This window comes from Caenorhabditis remanei, chromosome IV, assembly GCF_010183535.1.
Source record: "Caenorhabditis remanei strain PX506 chromosome IV, whole genome shotgun sequence".
NCBI lineage: Eukaryota > Metazoa > Nematoda > Chromadorea > Rhabditida > Rhabditidae > Caenorhabditis > Caenorhabditis remanei.
Genome location: NC_071331.1, coordinates 21,642,097 through 21,660,591, shown reverse-complemented (window position 1 = coordinate 21,660,591; position 18,495 = coordinate 21,642,097). Strand labels below are relative to the sequence as shown.

The window sequence follows — 18,495 nt, the reverse complement described above, 5'->3', positions numbered from 1 at the left end:
TTTTCGAACATTTGAAGTTCATTGATGAAATCGCTTAAAACTCGACAAATTCAATGCAATTCCAATTTTTCCCGCCAAAATATTACTGTAACACTCGTTTCCATCTGTGTCGAGTGACTTATGTTTCGTGGTTGATGGATCACTTCTATGCAACTCGGTCAAGGATGTGCGGAAATAAAAAATTTGGAAATTATTCGGAATTTTTCTTTTTGGAAATTACGGAAACTCGGTATTTTGAAAATTTTCCAAAAAATTAGTCAAAATCAATAAATATACACTAAAACATGAACATTTTCTAATTTTTGGCACAGGGTGACCTTTTGGGTTCCGATTCCGCACAAATTACACTTTTTATCATCACGAAAAAGTTTTTTATGATTTTCAATTTCCGTTCCGTCAATCCCTGAGTGGTACCTTAAAAATAATAGTTAAATGTGTACGAAAATTTTAAAATGAAAATTGGTACGATGCCAACTTCTACTGTAACAGCAACTTCCAGAGCCGATAAGAACAACAGTCTAAACCTCCCCCAACAATTCTTGGGACCAATCAAAACGTACGTTCTCACCGGAGGAGTGGCTAATATCACAATGTCTGATATTTCAAATGTATTCGAAGAAACGAATTCACTTCCACGTCATGGATTTATTTCTTCCAATCAATACGGAAGTTACAGTACCTCTCAAGGCTCTCGATCGGAGATCACGTCTCCGAATTTACAAAGAATTAAATATAGCTACAGTATCCAAAACGTGGATTTTAGTGGAAATGCAACATTGAAAGTTATTGGGTATCTGAATAGATCCCTAGCGTTTTCTAAATCGTGAGTGAAAAACTTGATTCCGCCAGAATCCCCAACTATTTAACATTTTTTCAGGTATAATCATTCCTCCTCACTGGCGCAGGAGCAATTCTATGGCGACACACTCTACGTGGATTTCAGAACAGAGTCTTTACCGAATACCGGATTTTATTTGAGTTTCGAAATGGAGAACGCGAATGGCTCATCGAAATTTTGTGTCTTTTCAGTGTTGCTCATGGTATTCGTCGGTTGCTTTTTCTGATTTGCAATAAATATATTTGTGTGATTCAAGAGTTTTCAGACCAAGATTCTGATAAACCACACGGCAAAAAACTACACGCCCAGGTTTGGATAAATTTTGAAAGTTTTCAATTTTTGGGTCTTACAACGAAAGCACAAAACAATATCGGAATGTTACCAGCTAGAGTCGAATTAGCTTGAAACTATCTTTTTCAATTTTAGCTCGTCGAGAGCTCTCAGAAAAATACCCACAAACCATGGTTTGGAGGAATTTGGGTCTCGCCACGAAAACTACAGTAGTCTTCGTAAATCGTGTCGAGACCCAAACTACTCGGAATACAGGCTTGTGGGTACTTTTCTGAAGCGTTTTGGTGAGCTCAATCTGAATATCTGAAAACAAGAAAGTTTGATCAGTGAAATGACCGAAGAAGTTTGGCGCGGATTCCCTAGGAATTCAACTATGACTTCTGTCCTCCTTTAAAAACTGAACGTGTGTTCACTGACAGAAAGTATAGATTATTCTCAGAAAACGTTTTACATAAATAAAGATTATGCAATGATAACAGAGATAGAAAGGTTTAGGTGAATGACGCAATTCCAAATATTATACCCAATTTTTTGTCAAGATGCCTTCATTTTTTAATAAAAAGATTGTTATTGAATGTTATAAACAAACAATAAAAAAGAATTGAACAAATATTCTTTGGGGGAATTTCAACAATCGTCGATTCTGAAATCTGGTAGTGGAAGGAAGTCGTGATAGCTGAAAGAACCCTTTTATGCAAAAAGTAAAAAATTTAGAACCACTCACTATCGACTGTACATTCTGCATTCAATCACTTGTGGCGCATCTGTATTATAATGGTAGTCGATTATCCATTTGTAAAAGTTGAACCCATCAAACATGGGATAATCTGTAATTCCAGTACCATAAGGATCCATGGAATAAATATTTGGATAATTGAAAACATAAGAACCATATACACTTGCAATGGTGTAGTTGATCGAAACGAAATTATTGTCCAGTTCTGTAAAGTGGCGTTCTGAATGATTGAGATAGCGTATACTCACTGTGGTCTTGAAAAGTTATCACAGCTACCATCCAATTTCTATCATCAAGTGGAAAATTAGCTTCGATTGTCGGTAACTCGATTCTACCCGATCCAGATACTACTAGATTTTGAGCGAACACTTGGAAAGGGGATTCAAGTAATTGCACCATTAGAAGGAACCCCTGAAAATTATATAATTAGATATATGCCACAAGGTAAGTTTTTGGAGAGGCTGCTTTCAAACTATCTATAAATGGGTTTTAGGTATTTTCAACTATGTGGAGTCTATTTCTGCAGTCAAAACCTGCTAATTGTCTCTGTGAGCCGAGTTATGAGCTCTCAAACGTTTCGTATGCTTAAACTTTCTCATGGAATTCCAAAGAGGTATAATCGTATACGCAAAGAGGCATTAATCGCAAGAAAAACCTACTAATCTGAGATCGTTCCCGGTGCCGAAGACACAATATCTGTTTGTTTTGCTGGACATTTCGAAAAGGGTGGAGGGATTACTGCCACCGGAGGGAACATCGTCCACAGCAATGTGCACCATCACATGATTGGCTCGGAGTTGGGAGATGATGTCAGATACATCAGCCTCATCTGGATACCGTTTCACAGCTATGAAAACTAAGGTGCCACAAATTGAAACTTTCTTGTTATTCAGAAACTTCTGGAATATTCTATGAAAGTGAGAAAGAAGATAACAAAACTAACCTTCAAAATATTATATAAATTACTTCCAGTAGTCGTATCTCCATATCCAAGAGCTAAGTTTGGTGGGTGTGCTCTCACAGATGCATTAAAACTGCTGAAATATATCTAGGGGAATGTTAAACACTAAAACTGAGCCATACTCGCGGTCCGTGTGATACTCAATCTCTTCTTCTTGTTCAGTATCAAATCGAACATTTGCAGTTTTGTAATAGGCAGCATAATAAGCTATCGTGTCAGCTCCTCCCCAAAATGTCTCCTGATCAATTTCAGTTGAATATGCGTATAGTACACTGATGTTTCTTTCAAAATGAACACACGCACCAAATGAACCTGAAATCGAAATAAGTACTTTTACAATTTGTGATGCTAGTTTTTCAATTAATTTTTCCCCGCTTCTGATATCAGTCCTTTTTTGAATATTAGTTTTTGAATGATTAGAAATTGAATAGAATATGAGTGACTGCCGGAAAAACACTTTCTTCTTATCACGCGTACTTTTATACATTATGTCTCATGACATGTATGATATCATCATAGCAAACAAAAAGAAAAGGGTGTAACTGTCAAGAGCTCTAAAACACAATTAGAAACAAGAAAACATTGATTGAAATGAAATGAACATTTATTGGAAAACCGCACAGAACAATGACTGACTATTAGAAATCTGGTAGCGGAAGGAAGTCGTGATACCGTAAAAACTGTATGATAGGCGCATGCGCCTCTTTTTTTCAACCCCCTTGCGAAAATGCGCCTCTATTACAGGGGCGCCTCTAATAAAGGGTGCGCCTCTATTTTTCAACCTGTCCGTTTGGCTATTTTTCGAGCCCTCAAGTCATCAATTTTCAACCAAACCAAGATTTTCTCGGGCAAAATTACACGAAAACCCAAAAATTTGCAGTACTTTGACCGAAAAAATGGGTTTTTCTCTGTTTTTTCACGAACATTGTGATTGAAAACCAGAAAAATATTTCAAACATATTTTGGGTGCGTCTCTATTAGAGGGTGCGCCTCTAATAAAGGGGTGCTTCTATTACAGTTTTTACGGTAACTGAAATATTATATTTGTACATTCTGCAATCAATTATTTATTCATCTGTGTATTGTTATGATAGTTAATTGTCCATTTGCAAGAGACGGATCCGTTCAAAAAAAACCCGCAATAAAAGTATTTTGAGTTGTTTGAAACTTTTTGAAATTGTGATTCTCAGGTTACGGTAGCTTTTGTGTTAGGAATCTTTATAGGCTTAGGGTGTTTTTCTGAATGCTCCTTACAATTTGAAGAGCTGACAATTTTCAGGTTTCTGGTTTTTTTATCTCAAAATTATTGGATTGGTTGATTCCCAATGCCGAGTTTTACTGTTTTTTTTTGCGTTTTTTGAACTAAGAATTTCGAAATAAACATGTGATAACACTTCCTGCTCGAGAAACATGAAAAGTGCGTTTCTCCTTGATTTCCCTGTTATCAGTACACCTCTACCCACTTCCTCTTTTCACACCTGTTTCCCCACTCTTCATTTTTTCTTTTTTTTTCGGTTGAAATGTTTCACAATCATTATTTATTATTTTGAACTAATTTTCAGAATCCAAATGAGCCGTTTTACTGAAGCCGAACTTCAGCAGGGAATGGATAGAGTCAGAGAGTGGGAGGACGTGTTGAGTGCATCCAAGACACTTGAGAAGTATTTGATTCCGAGGGAAGAGTGGATTATGGATTCTTTTGAGCATATATTGCAGGTAAGGAACAGAATACGGATTCTAGGTGTTCGGGGGACTAGAAATCGGTTAAGTGACAGTCAGAGTTGAGCGGAACGCACTTTTTGAAATAGCGGAAGAAAAAAGTGCAAAAAAGAGAAAGTCGGAATAAAATGTTATTTTGAAGAAGTCTATTCTGGCCTTGTTTTGTTATTAAAAGACCAAAATGAAAAAAGACCAAAACATATATTGCAGGTAAGGAACAAAACAAACGGAATACCGAAGGCGGAATAAAATGTCATTTTGTAAAAGTCGATTTTGGCTCCGCGACATTTCGCAACTCACAAATGTTTCGCAACTACTCCGCATTTGCGTATTTGGGTCAGTTGCAAATGTTGATTGTACCGAAGGGTCTGGGAACATATATGAAAACAATTAAATAGAAGAAAAAATTGTCTTTCTGACAAAACTAGGTTAAACTATTGCTATTTCTATGGTTGCGAAACGTCGTAGTTGCAAAATGTCGCGGAGCTGATATCCCCTAGGCGGAAAAATCTTAAAACATGAAAACTGGGATGATTTTTTTTCGTTTTTGTTGTTCAGGAACTAGAAATTGTGAATATCAGTGACAGTCTCCTTCTCTAAATCTGAATAAGTCCATGAGTTATTCAGCATTCATTTTTTCACCCCAATCGAACCAGTGTTATTGAAAATTTCCGATGTCCAGGGAGGTTTTTTTCATTACCGACTCCGGATGAGAAATTTTTACAAATTCTTCATTCTAGTCATAATCTCCGCAAATAACTATCGAAATCGGTATAAAAAGTGGTAGTCGTGGCCTAGAATCTGTCAACTATCAGCCATCACACTGACCAATCGATTACAGTGACAAACTACACTGACCATCTTACACTGACCAAATTACTACAGTGACCAAAATTCATATATTATTGAAATTGAGAAGTGCTGGCCTAGAATCCGTCAACTCGGCCATCGTGTGGAGATCGCACCACGAATGTGATGACACAGCTGAAACGGGTGGTACAGTACCATATCGAAAAAATTACATTTTAAAAATGTTTTCGATTTTCTACAAATTCAAATTTTCCCGCCAAAATATTACGGTAAATCCTTGACGGATTCTAGGCCACCACTTCTCGATTTCAAGAAAAAATGAATTGTGGTAACTGTAGTACTTTGGTCAGTGTAAGATGGTCAGTGTAGTTTGTCACTGTAATCGGTTGGTCAGTATGTTGGCCGAATTGGAGGATCCTAGGCCACGACTTCTTTTTACTTTTCTTATTTCAGAAATTCGGCTACGTGCGTTTCTACATTTCCGTGATGGCTATTGGAATTAATACCGGAAGTGATCTCAATAAACTGCTCACACTCGAGCAGCAGATCGAAGCGTTGGGAAAACTCATCGAGTGTCTGGAAGAAGATTTGAAGGCAAATCCGAGTAATGAAGTCGGAATCAAAAGAGCCATCATGATAGCCCAAGTAGGTATCTTAAAAGCGAATAAATCAAGGAACGTCAACGAAATCGATTTGTGGAGGGATATTAAAATTGTGGTGGTTGTGCTAGTCATCGTTTACTTTGTCTATCATTATGGACAGTAAACTATAGTAGTTTCCGATTGTTTCATCAATAAAAGTGTTCACGATGAAATCTCTTTTATATCAATGGTGCTCGAAGATTCAGTTTGTACCCCCACAGTGTAGTCCACGAGGGCAAGACACAATTTTAGAAAATGATGATGTACTCGGTGGACCCGGCGCTCAGATTAGTGATGGTAAATGTCCTGGTGGCCTAGAAACCCAAAACTAGTCCTCTCATTGAATTCAGGCCGTCGAGAGCTTTGATATGAGTATAATCATGTAGAGTGACGTGTCGATAACGGTGTCATCCGAAAATATCGACAAAAATCTAAAAATGTCATGCCAAAAATTTCGAAAATTTTCATGAGAATCGAAAAAGTTGTTGATTTTATCGAAAAAAAATGACATGACTTGACTTTCATTTCATTTCGTTTTTCGAAAAAAATTATTTTCCGATTTTCGAAAAAATCTTCGTTTCGAAAATCGTGTCATTCCGAAAAAAAGTCAGTGATTATCGAAATGAGAAACCGTGGCCGCGGCCTAGGATTTGCACCCGAAATGGCGGTAATTTGAATTCCAATTATTTTTTTTCAATTTTTTTTTTTCGCATTTTTCAAGAAAAACACGATTTTTATTGAAATTTCGAAGGAAATGAATTTTTTTCTGGTAAAAATTTCGAATGAGGGATTATCATATAAAAAATCAGTAAAAAATCGAAATATAAAAATCAGAATATATGCAATTTTTATTTATTTTCAAAAACTTATTTTTTTAATATGATTCGAAATTTTTACCAGAAAAAAAAATTCATTTCCTTCGAAATTTCAATAAAAATCGTGTTTTTCTTGAAAAATGCGAAAAAAAATAATTGGAATTCAAAGTCATGATTTTCGAAAATCGAATTTTTTTTTTCGAAAATCGGAAAATAATTTTTTTCGAAAAACGAAATGAAATGAAAGTCATGTCATGTCGGTTTTTGCCGAATATAGTCTGCAACTTTTTCGATTTCCGTGACTTTCACTGACTTTTATATTCCGATTTTCGACACAAAATTTTCCGATAATCGTGTTGACACGTCACTCTATAATCATGCCTAGGTTCCGAGGACTTTGGGTCTCGCCGCGAAAACTAAAGTACCCCGGAAAATGGGTACTGTAGTTTATGTGTCGAGACCCAAAGTCTTCGGAACCTAGTCATGATTATACTCATATCAAAGCTCTCAACGAGCTGAATACAATGCGAGGACTAGTTTTGGGTTTCTAGGCCACCAGAAGAATTTCTAGGCCATCACCTGGTACCCCGAAAAAGGGGTACTGTAGTTTTCGTGTCGAGACCTAAAGTGCTTTATCGATAACGAAGAAAATAGTGTGCGAAATTGAGAGACTCAGAGAAAAAGAGACAAGGGGATTTCGGTGGAGCGCAGTTGTAAGAACTGACTCACAAAAATCGTCTTCCTCATTTTAATATTATCAGACAAAACAGTTCCGGCCATAAAAATTGCAATTTCTTAAACATTTCAGTTTTAACGATATTCCTTTGAACTCCATATCAGTACATATGGAATCATCATTTCCGTCCGGTCATAACGGATTCCATATCAGTACATTAAAATATAAAAGCAATGGCCTCTTGGGAAAAGCTCCGCCACGATAAAAGAAAACTATAAAAACGACCTTCACTGAGTTATCAGCGTTTCGGCCCTTTTCAAGTTTTCATACATTATTTTATAAGTTTTTGCCGGAGCGATACATGAATAACTATTTTAAAATTTCAGAAATGAGCTCAGCAGATCGGTGGAATGAGCTCTGCAAGGAGTTGCTGGAAGTAATGAGAGATTCTGCTGCAGTTGGGAGGCATCGGATGGAACCTGATGAGTTGGGTGATAAAAGCCTTGAAGAAATATTGCAAGTAAGTTGTTAAAATTATAGATTGGAGGCAGGCGGGCGGGCACAGTGCCAAGAAATGCGTACGGAGAAGTTATCCGTGGTGCGCGTTTGCATTATAGTTGGGAGACTGAAACGTCGTTTAAAGACCATCAGATTGTAAAGAATAGGTTTTTCTAAGAAAATGTATAATATTGCTAAATAAGCTACAGATTACACAAAAATGAAAGACGCTAACTAGGGAATGCCTCCAGTGGAGTTATGGGGCGTGACCTATACCATTAAAAAGCTGAGAAAACGCTGATTTCAATTATGTATTCAGTTTTTGCCTTCGAGGTCTGGTATTCGAGAAAAACGAGGTGAACGCTTGAAAAAATGGCAATTTATTGCCTTTTTGTACCGCTTAAAAATTGTTGAAAGTTGCAATTTTCGCGTGTGAAAAAGGCAATAAATTGCCATTTTTCCATACTTTGACCCCGTTTTTTTTCGAATACCAGGGCTCGAAGGCAAAAACTGAATATATATTTGGAATCAGTGTTTTCTCAGCTTTCCAATGATATAGGTCACGTCTCATAACTCCAAATTGACTCTATGACCTTCCCCAGTAAGGATTGCATGACGAAAAATAGTTATTTTTTCAGTCGTTGTTTATATTTCTGGAGTACGGTAATCTGGTTTTGCATTAACGAAAATTGAATGTGGCAGTTAGTACATGTCCGTATTCGGGCGTAAATACCATAGTTGTCAAGGCCCGGCCCGAAGGCCCGGGCAAATTGGAGCGAAAGTCAAATTTTCAAATTTTTTCAAATTTTTCAAATTTTTTTGAATTTTTTCGCGGAAGAGTCAAATTTTCGACTATCAGTCAGAATTAGAAGAAATTCTGAAAAATAGTCAAAAATGGACGCATTTCCGATGAAAAATTGAAAAAATTTCGAAAAAAAAATTGGGAAAAAAAGGGTCATTTTTTGAAGCCGGGCCTTGAAAATTTTCTACCGGCCCGGCCCGGCCCGGCCCGGGCCTTCGGGCCTTGCCGGGCCTTGCCGGGCCGGGCCGGGCCTTGACAACTATGGTAAATACATCTAAAAATATAAAGCTTTCAATATTCCAGCTCCTCCCACCTAAGAATCTCATCATTTCCATCCTCCTCGGCACCATTTCAATTGGAGAAGGCGACGCCTATGACTTATTCAAAATAGAGCATCAAATCGAAGCTCTGGAGAAAATCATCGAGTGTCTGGAGGAAGATTTGAAGGGGGATCCGGATGGAGACCAAATCGAGAGAGCCATCGACACCGCGGAGACACTTTTGGATTGTGCGAAACACGCGGAAGAAACGGAGAAAAGAGAGGTCATGTTGGATATTTTTTGGGAAGTTGCGGAAGAGTTTGAGCCCACGGAATATACGGATAATGAAGAAGTAGCGAAGACAGCCGACGAAGACATGGCGACTCTAGTAAAAGAGGAGAAGGCTACTAAATTCAATATTTGGACAACAATTTTCTGTATATCGGCTGTCGGTGTCTTGGCTTATTTTATTGTAAAGCATTAGTAACTTACATTTATTATAACTTCTTGAAAAAAACAAAAAACTTATTACTTCTAACGGTTTGTCGGCGGATCTGCAATGGCCTAGAAATCCGTCTGGTGGCCTAGAAACCCAAAAATAGTCCGCGCATTGAATTCAGGGCGTGGAGAGCTTCGATATGAGTATAATCATGCCTAGGTTCCGCGCATTTTGGGTCTCGACGCGAAAACCGCCGTTCTGGGTTACTGTAGTTTTCGCGGTGAGACCCGAAGTCGTCGGAACCTAGGCATGTGGGTACTTTTCTGAAAGCTCTCAACGCTCTGATTCCAATGCGCGGACTAGTTTTTTGAACGAAAAACGAAATGAAATGAAAGTCATGTCATGTCGGTTTTTGCCGAATATAGTCTGCAACTTTTTCGATTTCCGTGACTTTCACTGACTTTTATATTCCGATTTTCGACACAAAATTTTCCGATAATCGTGTTGACACGTCACTCTATAATCATGCCTAGGTTCCGAGGACTTTGGGTCTCGCCGCGAAAACTAAAGTACCCCGGAAAATGGGTACTGTAGTTTATGTGTCGAGACCCAAAGTCTTCGGAACCTAGTCATGATTATGCTCATATCAAAGCTCTCAACGAGCTGAATACAATGCGAGGACTAGTTTTGGGTTTCTAGGCCACCAGACGGATTTCTAGGCCATCACTTGGGAAATGTCGATTTTCATCCGTTTTTCTTAAAATTTTTGCGATTTATGAATGATTTTTAACACGCCTAGGTTCGAAGAAATAGAGTTTGGGGGACTAGTTTTGGTTTTCTAGGCCACCAAATATAAATTTAGTTAACCTTATATTCATTTGAATGCTCTCAACGAGCTGAATAATAGTTTAGGGGGGTTTTTTTTTGAATATTTAGGTCATTTTATTCGTTTTAAACCGAATTTTCTAAAATATTGAACTATTTGGTTGCTCAAAAGTCCAAACTCCATAAATCTTTATATTATTTCTTCCAAAATTCGCTCTTCGCAGACCATTACCCCCCATCAACACGTCTGGCCATGACAGCACATACGCCATAAAAGGAAATTGCTCTTATTCTTTATTTCGTCTCTTCCGAATATATGATCTCCCTGATTTTCTATTTTCTGATATTCCAGTTATCCGTTTCATATGTTCCCAAAATATCTGAAAATCTGAAAATGGTGGTGGTCTATGGGGCACCTAGGAAATCTACTGAGCCATTGAAAACCCAAGAAAATTGGGTGGATTGTCTTCATAAATGTTTGGCCACTTGGAATTGTGTGGTAGGTTTGAAAGGGAGTGGCCTAGAAATCTTGAATAAGAAATTTAGGCCTTGAAAACCTGAAATTCAAATTCAGCTCGTCGAGAGCTTTCGGAAAAGTATAATCATGCCTAGGCTCCGATCGATTTGGGTCCCACCACGAAAACTACAGTAACCAGGAAATTTTGATAATTTTGAATAACTGTAGTTTTCGTGGTGAGACCCTACATAGGCTTGTGGGTACTTTTCTGAATGCTCTCGTCCCGCTGAATCCGATTTTCTTATTCAAAAAATTTCAAAACCTCACAATAAAAAATTTCAGCTAGTTTCTCAACTACCCGATGGATGTGAATATTTCAATTTTGAACAAATCCAGTCAGTGACTAAACTAGACAATACTAGTGATAATCGAGTGGCTTTTAAGGTTCCAACCATTAAAAATTTCAGAAAAATAAATAAAAAATTTCAGATAAGCCTCTCTATATGTCCTCTAGCCCCCAAAGCTCCGCCCCTTTTCGGGAATGTCTCATCTTCTTTGATTATAACAGATGGATCTGATAATTATTATAAATCTGAAATTACTGAAACATCGGATACATGGAATTTCAACACCAGTATACTCAAGTGTCTCACTGATATTCCTGAGAACTATGTAACTGCGCTCTATTGAGAAATGTCTGGAATTTTCTGTTTTAGACGCCTTTGGACAACCACGGAGAGCCATACTGGGTGAATGTGACCTCACCATTTGCTCCAGGAGAGACATTTTTCATGACAGGGAAGACACCGGCATATGGATATCGGTCAGTTCAAAAAGTTTCAAAAAATGAGTTTTTCTGAAATTATTTGTCTGAAACTCAAGCAAATCAAGTTTTCATTATGATATTTGAATTCAGCTTGCCAAGACGCTTCAGAAAAATACCCACAAGCCTCGACGCGAAAACTACAGTAACCCAGGAATTTCGTGGCGAGACCCAAAGTGGACGGAACATAGGCTTGTGGGTACTTTTCTGAAAGCTCTCGGTGAGACGAATTCAAATATCATAATGAGGATGTGATATTATTACAGATTCACAGTTTCTTTTCACCGTAGAGGCAATGAGTATGCGATGCGAATCCGAATTTCGAATGGTTTCGGGAACAAGACAAATATACAAATATCGACGTGGTTCAACCAGACAACAGAAATAAAACGAAACGATAATCTAGTGAATCCCTACGCCCCATTGGAAGATTTCGAAATTCGAATCAATTCAACGGATACTGTAGCCAATATCTATATGAACAGCACTCTGCTACAGTATACCTTAGATCCGCGAGTTCCACTCACTAATATGAAATCAATTGTGGTGAATATGGGAGGGTTCACCGGATTGAATGTCACTCTATTTTATATTGGATGGACTGGCGATTGTTGGGTCAGTTTGAGCAAAGTTGGGTTACTGTAGTTGTAGTTGTGTGTAAACACCGTAACGCCAATGTATCAGATATTACGACTATTTGCAGAAAATTTGAAACAAATGTGTTTTTGGTTCATAAATGTCATTCTAAACCCGTTTTCACACCATTAAGCGATCAAATACAAAGTTGTGCTGTAAAATTTGTGTTTTAAAGCGATAAAATTGAAAAAAATTTCCAAATGTAACAATAAACTGCCAAATTCCACATTTTTTAAATCAAAAATTGAAACGTTTGTAACTTTTGCAGTAAAATTTCAATTTTTCTGCAAATTGTCGTAATATCCGATACATTGGCATCACTGTGTTTGCACACAATTGGGGCTACAGTAATCCAAGTATAACATTTCAGTACGAGCCACTTGTATGAGAACCAGCTGCAGTATCTACAATTTCTTCGGATTTTTAAAAATTGTTGTGAACTTTTTTTCAAATAAATGAAACTTCCTTACTATTATACAAACACTCTGAAACAAACAAACCATTTAATTTTTTGACGTGCAGTTTTAAGTTGCTCACCTACGGACATAGCCTATGAAAATTGTCTTATTATGTGGGTGACCGTAAATAAATCTTTAAAATTTTTTATTCCAGACGTGGGTATACTTTATGTCATGGTCCTCCTCAGAAGATATGGATGAATCAATTTCAAAAAATTTATCCGGAGTTAATTGGTTCTAGTTACACATATTCAGGGTAGTTTGTCACTGTAATCGGTTGGTCAGTATGTTGGCCGAGTTGTCGGATTCTAGGCCACGACTTCTTCTAACAAGTATTTCAGAAGTTTGGACACGTGCGTTTCTACATTTCCGTAATGGCTATTGGAATTAATACCGGAAGTGATCTCAATAAACTGCTCACACTCGAGCAGCAGATCGAAGCGTTGGGAAAACTCATCGAGTGTCTGGAAGAAGATTTGAAGGGGAATCCGAGTAATGAAGTCGGAATCAAGAGAGCCATCATGATAGCCCAAGTAGGTATCTTAAAAGCGAATAAATCAAGGAATGTCAACGAAATCGATTTGTGGAGGGATATTAAAATTGTGGTGGTTGTGTTAGTCATCGTTTACTTCTTCTATCCATGTACATAACTGTATTTCTTTTTTGCAATTCTATGTCTTTTTTCAAATCAATGGTTCTCGAAGAATCAGTTTTCTCCTAAACCATAAAAACAAGCCCGTTTTTATTCGTTTTTTTGTGGGTGTTGTTGCTTAAGGGACTCAGTTGTTATAAAAATGGTGGTACTAATGCTTTACAATAAAATAAGTCAAGACACCGATAGCTGATATACCGAAAATTGTTGTCCAAATATTGAACATAGTATCCTCTTTCTCCTCTTTTACTTCGGACTCCGTCGCCATTTCGATGTCTTCGATGGCTCTCTTGGTGTCATCATTATCCGTATCTTCCAATGACTCAAACTCTTCCGCAACTTCCCATAAAATATCCAACATGTCCTCTCTTTTCTCTGTTTCTTTCGAGTGTTTCGCACAATCTAAAAGTGTCTCTGCGGTATCGATGGCTCTCTCGATTTGGTCCTCATTTCCCGGATTCCCATTCAAATCCTCTTCCAAACACTCGATGATTCTCTCCAGAGCTTCGATTTGATGCTCTATCTGGAATATGTCATAGTCGTCCTCTTCTCCAATCGAAATGACACCGATGAGGATGGAAATGATGAGATTCACGTGTGGGAGCACCTGAAATATTGGTTTATTTATTGATAAAGGGGCGGATCGATCATTTCACCCCATACTTGCAAACCGGGCCGAAACGGGCGGACACGGGCCGGAGCGTAACTCGCGTCAAACTCAATATGATGAGCTCAAAAATATATCAAAATGTAGATCTCCGGATTGGCCATACCTAAATTGAAGATCAAACTCGAAGCTTATGGCATTCAAGGGAAGCTTTTGAATTGGATAAATTCTTTCCTCAGTGAAAGATCCCAAAAAGTTTTGCTTAATGGATTGCTCTCCAATTACACCTCAGTGGACTCTGGCGTGCCCCAAGGCTCTGTCCTCGGGCCTCTTCTATTCATTCTTTACATCAATGATATCGGTGATAAGTTGGAATCCAATCCCTTACTCTATGCAGACGACCTTAAACTTATTTCCCCTGAGGCAGTTACGATTCAGAATGATATGAAGATGTTATCTGAATGGTGCAACATCTGGCATGATGAATGTAGCACCAAAAAGATGAATGTAGCACCAAAAAAGTGTGAATTGATCACTTTCTTCAAATCTAGAAAGAAAAATGTAAAATCGAACCCACTGCTGAACATCTCTCTTAATGGTCTACGTCTACCAAAATGTGAAATTATTCGTGACCTTGGAGTCATCTTCTCATCTGATTTATCGTTCGATTCTCACATTAATTCTGTTATACGAAGAGCTCATTGTCGAATCAATATGTTATTAAATGTTCTTAAGAACTCAGTATTTGAAGTGATGCTTAAGTGCTACAAGGTTTTTATCCGACCTATCATTGAATATGGCTCTACGATACACTCTCCCACGCTCAAATGTCTCATCAAAAAATTGGAGTCAGTACAAAAATCGTTTATATATCGCTGCTCGAAGAAGTTTAACTTTGAATATATATATCCTATTTCAAAACTTTGGAAACCTATGAATTGGAATCTTTGGAATACAGACGATTATTAAACGATCTAGTTTACTTGTATAAAATAATTGTTTCTAAGGAATTTTACTCCCCAAATCTGCTCTTTACCTTGTTTCCAAACCTTAAGTCTTTAAGACGCCACCCTTTCCATATCAGATCTCTCCTGTCTAACAACTCTAAATTCGGTGCTCAATACTTACCTAATCGTTTATTATCCTGTTGGAATTCCCTTCCTGTTAATGTTTTCCCGGTTAAAACTTCCTCCCGTTGTTTCAGAAATAATGTTAAACTTCTTGACTTCTTTAATTATCTCACTCTTAACATGTCTACCTACTAATCTAATTTCCTTATCGCTTTTGTTTGTTCTCTACTGTGATTGTGTTAGTGGCTTTTGGCCCTTCATCTCAATAAATCAATTCAATTCAATTCAATTCCGGATGGCTATTGATGGGTCGGATGGCTATTCGTTAATGTGCCGCGGGCCGGGAAAAATTGCCCAAAAAACGCGAAAATGGTCAAAAACGTTTTTATAGCCCGGCCCGCGGCACATTAACAAAAAGCCATCCGGCCCGTAGTGGTTCACGGACATAGAACTCGCTGAGATCTACATTTTGATATATTTTTCAACTCATCATATTGAGTTTGAAGCGAGTTATGCGCCGGCCCGTGTCGGCCCGTTTGGCCCGATTTGGAAGTATGCTTCATCCTACACCTGGTACTGACTGACGCATAAAAATTCAATTTCCGTTGACGCGAAAACGGATTACCGTACTCCAAAAACCGGGTCATGACGAAAATTATCGCGATAATTTGAACTAAATTTTGAACAAAAATTTGCAATATGCTCAAAATGCAGTTTTCAGTGACGCCTTCCTCCCCCAACCTAGAATTCTGAAACTTACTTCCAATATTTCTTCAAGAGTTTTATTATCCAACTCATCAGGTGCAATCCGATGTCTCCCAATTGCTTCGGAGTCTCTCATCACTTCCAGCAACTCCTTGCAGAGCGTATTCCAACGATCTGCAGAGCTCATTTCTGGAAAAAAAAATATTCAGAAAGTTGTTCAAGTAACAATATCGCTCTGGCAAAAAAAATAAAATTATGTATGAAAACTAGAAAAAGGCCGCCGCTGATAACTCAATGATTGCAGGAAGGTCGTTTTTATGGTTTTCTTTTATCGTGGAAGAATGATTTCCTAAGAAGAAATAATTTTTATACTTTTATGTACTGATATGGAATCCGTTATGACCGGACGGTTCTTGCAAAGGACAGACCACCGGAAATGATGATTCCATATGTACTGATATGGAATTCAAAGGATCGTTAAAAGGGCCGTTTTTTCTATTATTCATTTATATTTCAACCAGCATATCGTCTTCCTCATTCTAATATTATCAGAACAGACAGCTCCGCCCATAAACTTTTTTCCCGATTTTTTCTTAAACATTCCATTTTTAACGATCCTTTGAATTCCATATCAGTACAAATGGAATCATCATTTCCGGTGGTCTGTCCTTTGCAAGAACCGTCCGGTCATAACGGATTCCATATCAGTACATTATATTGTAAAAATTATGTTTGAACTTTTGGATTCTCAAAGGTCCTTTCTATTATTTCTTTTTTAAAAAAGCGTTTCCCGCAAAACATTTTCCCCAATAACACGGCCTACCATGACAACATCTACGCCATAAAAGCAAATAATGAAAATGTTCTTGTTCTTTATTTCGGCGGCCTCATAATATATTCGAGCATGATCTCCCTGATTTTATATTTTCTGATATTCCAATTATCAGTTTCTTATGTTCCCGAGATATCTGAAAATCTGAAAATGGTAGAGGTCTATGGGACACCTAAGAAATCTTCTGGAATCTTCAAAATGCCAACTCAAGAAAACTGGTTGGATTGTCTTTATAAATGTTTGGCCACTTGGAATTGTGTGGTAGGTTTGAAGAAAGTGGCCTAGAAATCTAGAAAAAGAAATTTAGGCCATGAAAACCTGAAACTCGAATTCAGCTCGTTGAGAGCTTTCAGAAAAGTATAACCATGCCTAGGTTCCGCTTGATTTGGGTCCCACCACGAAAACTACAGTAACCAGGAAATTTTGATAATTTTGAATTACTGTAGTCTTCGTGGTAGGACCCTACATACGCTTGTGGGTACTTTTTTGAAAGCTCTTTTCCCGCTGAATCCGAATATCTTATTCAAAAACATTGAAAATGCTACAATAAAAAATTTCAGCTAGTTTCCCAAATACCGGATGGATGTGAATATTTCAATACTCAAGAAATCCAATCTGTAACAAAACTTACCAGTTCCGACGGCAGAGTTGTGGCATTTAAGGTATTCTGAAATCAAAAAAATCTGAAAATTCATAAAATTTCAGATAAGCCTAACCGACTGTCCACCGGTCTCTCAGACTCCGCCCCTTTTCGGGAATGTCTCTTCTACTTTGATTATAACAGATGGATCGGATAATTATTATAAATCTGAAATTACTGAAACACCGGATACGTGGAATTTCAACTACAGTATACACAAATGTCTCACTGATATTCCTGAGAACTATGTAAGTGCGCTCTATTGAGAATTTTCTGGAATTTTCTGTTCTAGACGCCTTTGGTCAACCATGGAGAGCCCTACTGGATGAATTTGGCCTCATCGTTTGCTCCAGGAGAGACATTTTTCATGACAGGAAAAACACCGGCGTATGGATCTCGGTGAGCTCAAAAAGTTTCATAAAATGAGTTTTACTGAAATTTTTGTATGAAACTCAAGAAAATCAAGTTTTCATTATAGTATTCGAATTCAGGTTGCCAAGACGCTTCAGAAAAGTACCCACAAGCTAGGTTCGGAGAAATTTTGGGTCTCGACGCGAAAACTACAGTAACCCAGGAATTTCGTGGCGAGACCCAAAGTGGACGGAGCATAGGCTTGTGGGTACTTTTCTGAAAGCTCTCGGTAAGGCGAATCCAAATATCATAATGAGAATGTGATATTCTTGAGTTTCAGACAAAAAAAGTCATGTATCTCATACCATTACAGATTCACAATTTCTTTTTACCGTCAAGGCAATGGTGGCGGTGAAAATGACTATGCGATGCGAATTCGAATTTCAAATGGTTACGGGAACAATACAAATACCGAAATATCGACATTTTTCAACCAAACAACAGAAATCAAACGAGACGAAAATCTAAGGAATCCTTACGCGCCGTTGCAAGATTTCGAAATTCGAGTTAATTCAACGGATACTGTAGCCAATATCTATATGAATGGAACCCTGCTACAGTATACCTTAGATCCGCGAGTTCCACTCACTGATATGACACAAATTGTGATCAATTTGGGAGGGTTCGCCGGATTGAATGTCACACTTTATTATATTGGATGGACTGGGAATTGTTGGGTTAGTTAGGGTTACTGTAGTGGCAATTGTGTGCAAACACCGTAAAGCCAATGTATCAGATATTACGATAATTTGCAGAAAATTCGAAAATTAAGGTTTTCGATGAACCCGATTTTTAAGGTTTTCGCCTGAAAAATGCGATTTTTACGATAAAAACATTATTCCACATTTCTAACATAAAAAACTAAAAATTCTTTGCAAATTTTCTGCAAATTG

At 37.7% G+C, this 18,495-nt stretch overlaps 6 protein-coding genes across 6 annotated transcripts; 4 read left to right on the top strand and 2 right to left on the bottom strand.

Moving 5' to 3' along the window:
• Positions 1–467: 467 nt before the first annotated feature.
• GCK72_015655 (uncharacterized protein) lies at positions 468–1,064 on the top strand (the record flags this gene model as incomplete). The annotated part of the gene is made up of 2 exons (XM_053731043.1): positions 468–823; positions 878–1,064. The coding sequence occupies 2 exons, from the start codon at positions 468–470 to the stop codon at positions 1,062–1,064; spliced, it is 543 nt and encodes a 180-aa protein (XP_053585815.1).
• Positions 1,065–1,756: 692 nt separating this feature from the next.
• GCK72_015654 (uncharacterized protein) lies at positions 1,757–3,313 on the bottom strand (the record flags this gene model as incomplete). Its single annotated transcript, XM_053731042.1, has 7 exons — positions 1,757–1,805; positions 1,854–2,070; positions 2,114–2,276; positions 2,525–2,764; positions 2,809–2,902; positions 2,949–3,138; positions 3,304–3,313. The coding sequence occupies 7 exons, from the start codon at positions 3,311–3,313 to the stop codon at positions 1,757–1,759; spliced, it is 963 nt and encodes a 320-aa protein (XP_053585814.1).
• Positions 3,314–4,395: 1,082 nt separating this feature from the next.
• GCK72_015653 (uncharacterized protein) lies at positions 4,396–6,120 on the top strand (the record flags this gene model as incomplete). The annotated part of the gene is made up of 2 exons (XM_053731041.1): positions 4,396–4,542; positions 5,809–6,120. The coding sequence occupies 2 exons, from the start codon at positions 4,396–4,398 to the stop codon at positions 6,118–6,120; spliced, it is 459 nt and encodes a 152-aa protein (XP_053585813.1).
• Positions 6,121–7,875: 1,755 nt separating this feature from the next.
• On the top strand, positions 7,876–13,335 carry GCK72_015652 (uncharacterized protein; the record flags this gene model as incomplete). Its single annotated transcript, XM_053731040.1, has 8 exons — positions 7,876–8,007; positions 9,091–9,519; positions 10,664–10,810; positions 11,111–11,212; positions 11,258–11,440; positions 11,485–11,591; positions 11,858–12,206; positions 13,027–13,335. 8 exons carry the CDS (start codon positions 7,876–7,878, stop codon positions 13,333–13,335), a joined length of 1,758 nt encoding a protein of 585 aa, XP_053585812.1.
• Positions 13,336–13,488: 153 nt separating this feature from the next.
• GCK72_015651 (uncharacterized protein) lies at positions 13,489–15,906 on the bottom strand (the record flags this gene model as incomplete). Its single annotated transcript, XM_053731039.1, has 2 exons — positions 13,489–13,944; positions 15,775–15,906. The coding sequence occupies 2 exons, from the start codon at positions 15,904–15,906 to the stop codon at positions 13,489–13,491; spliced, it is 588 nt and encodes a 195-aa protein (XP_053585811.1).
• An 843-nt stretch (positions 15,907–16,749) lies between these two features.
• Positions 16,750–18,288, top strand: GCK72_015650 (uncharacterized protein; the record flags this gene model as incomplete). The annotated part of the gene is made up of 5 exons (XM_053731038.1): positions 16,750–16,812; positions 17,112–17,213; positions 17,257–17,439; positions 17,484–17,590; positions 17,916–18,288. The coding sequence occupies 5 exons, from the start codon at positions 16,750–16,752 to the stop codon at positions 18,286–18,288; spliced, it is 828 nt and encodes a 275-aa protein (XP_053585810.1).
• Between the last annotated feature and the right edge of the window lie 207 nt (positions 18,289–18,495).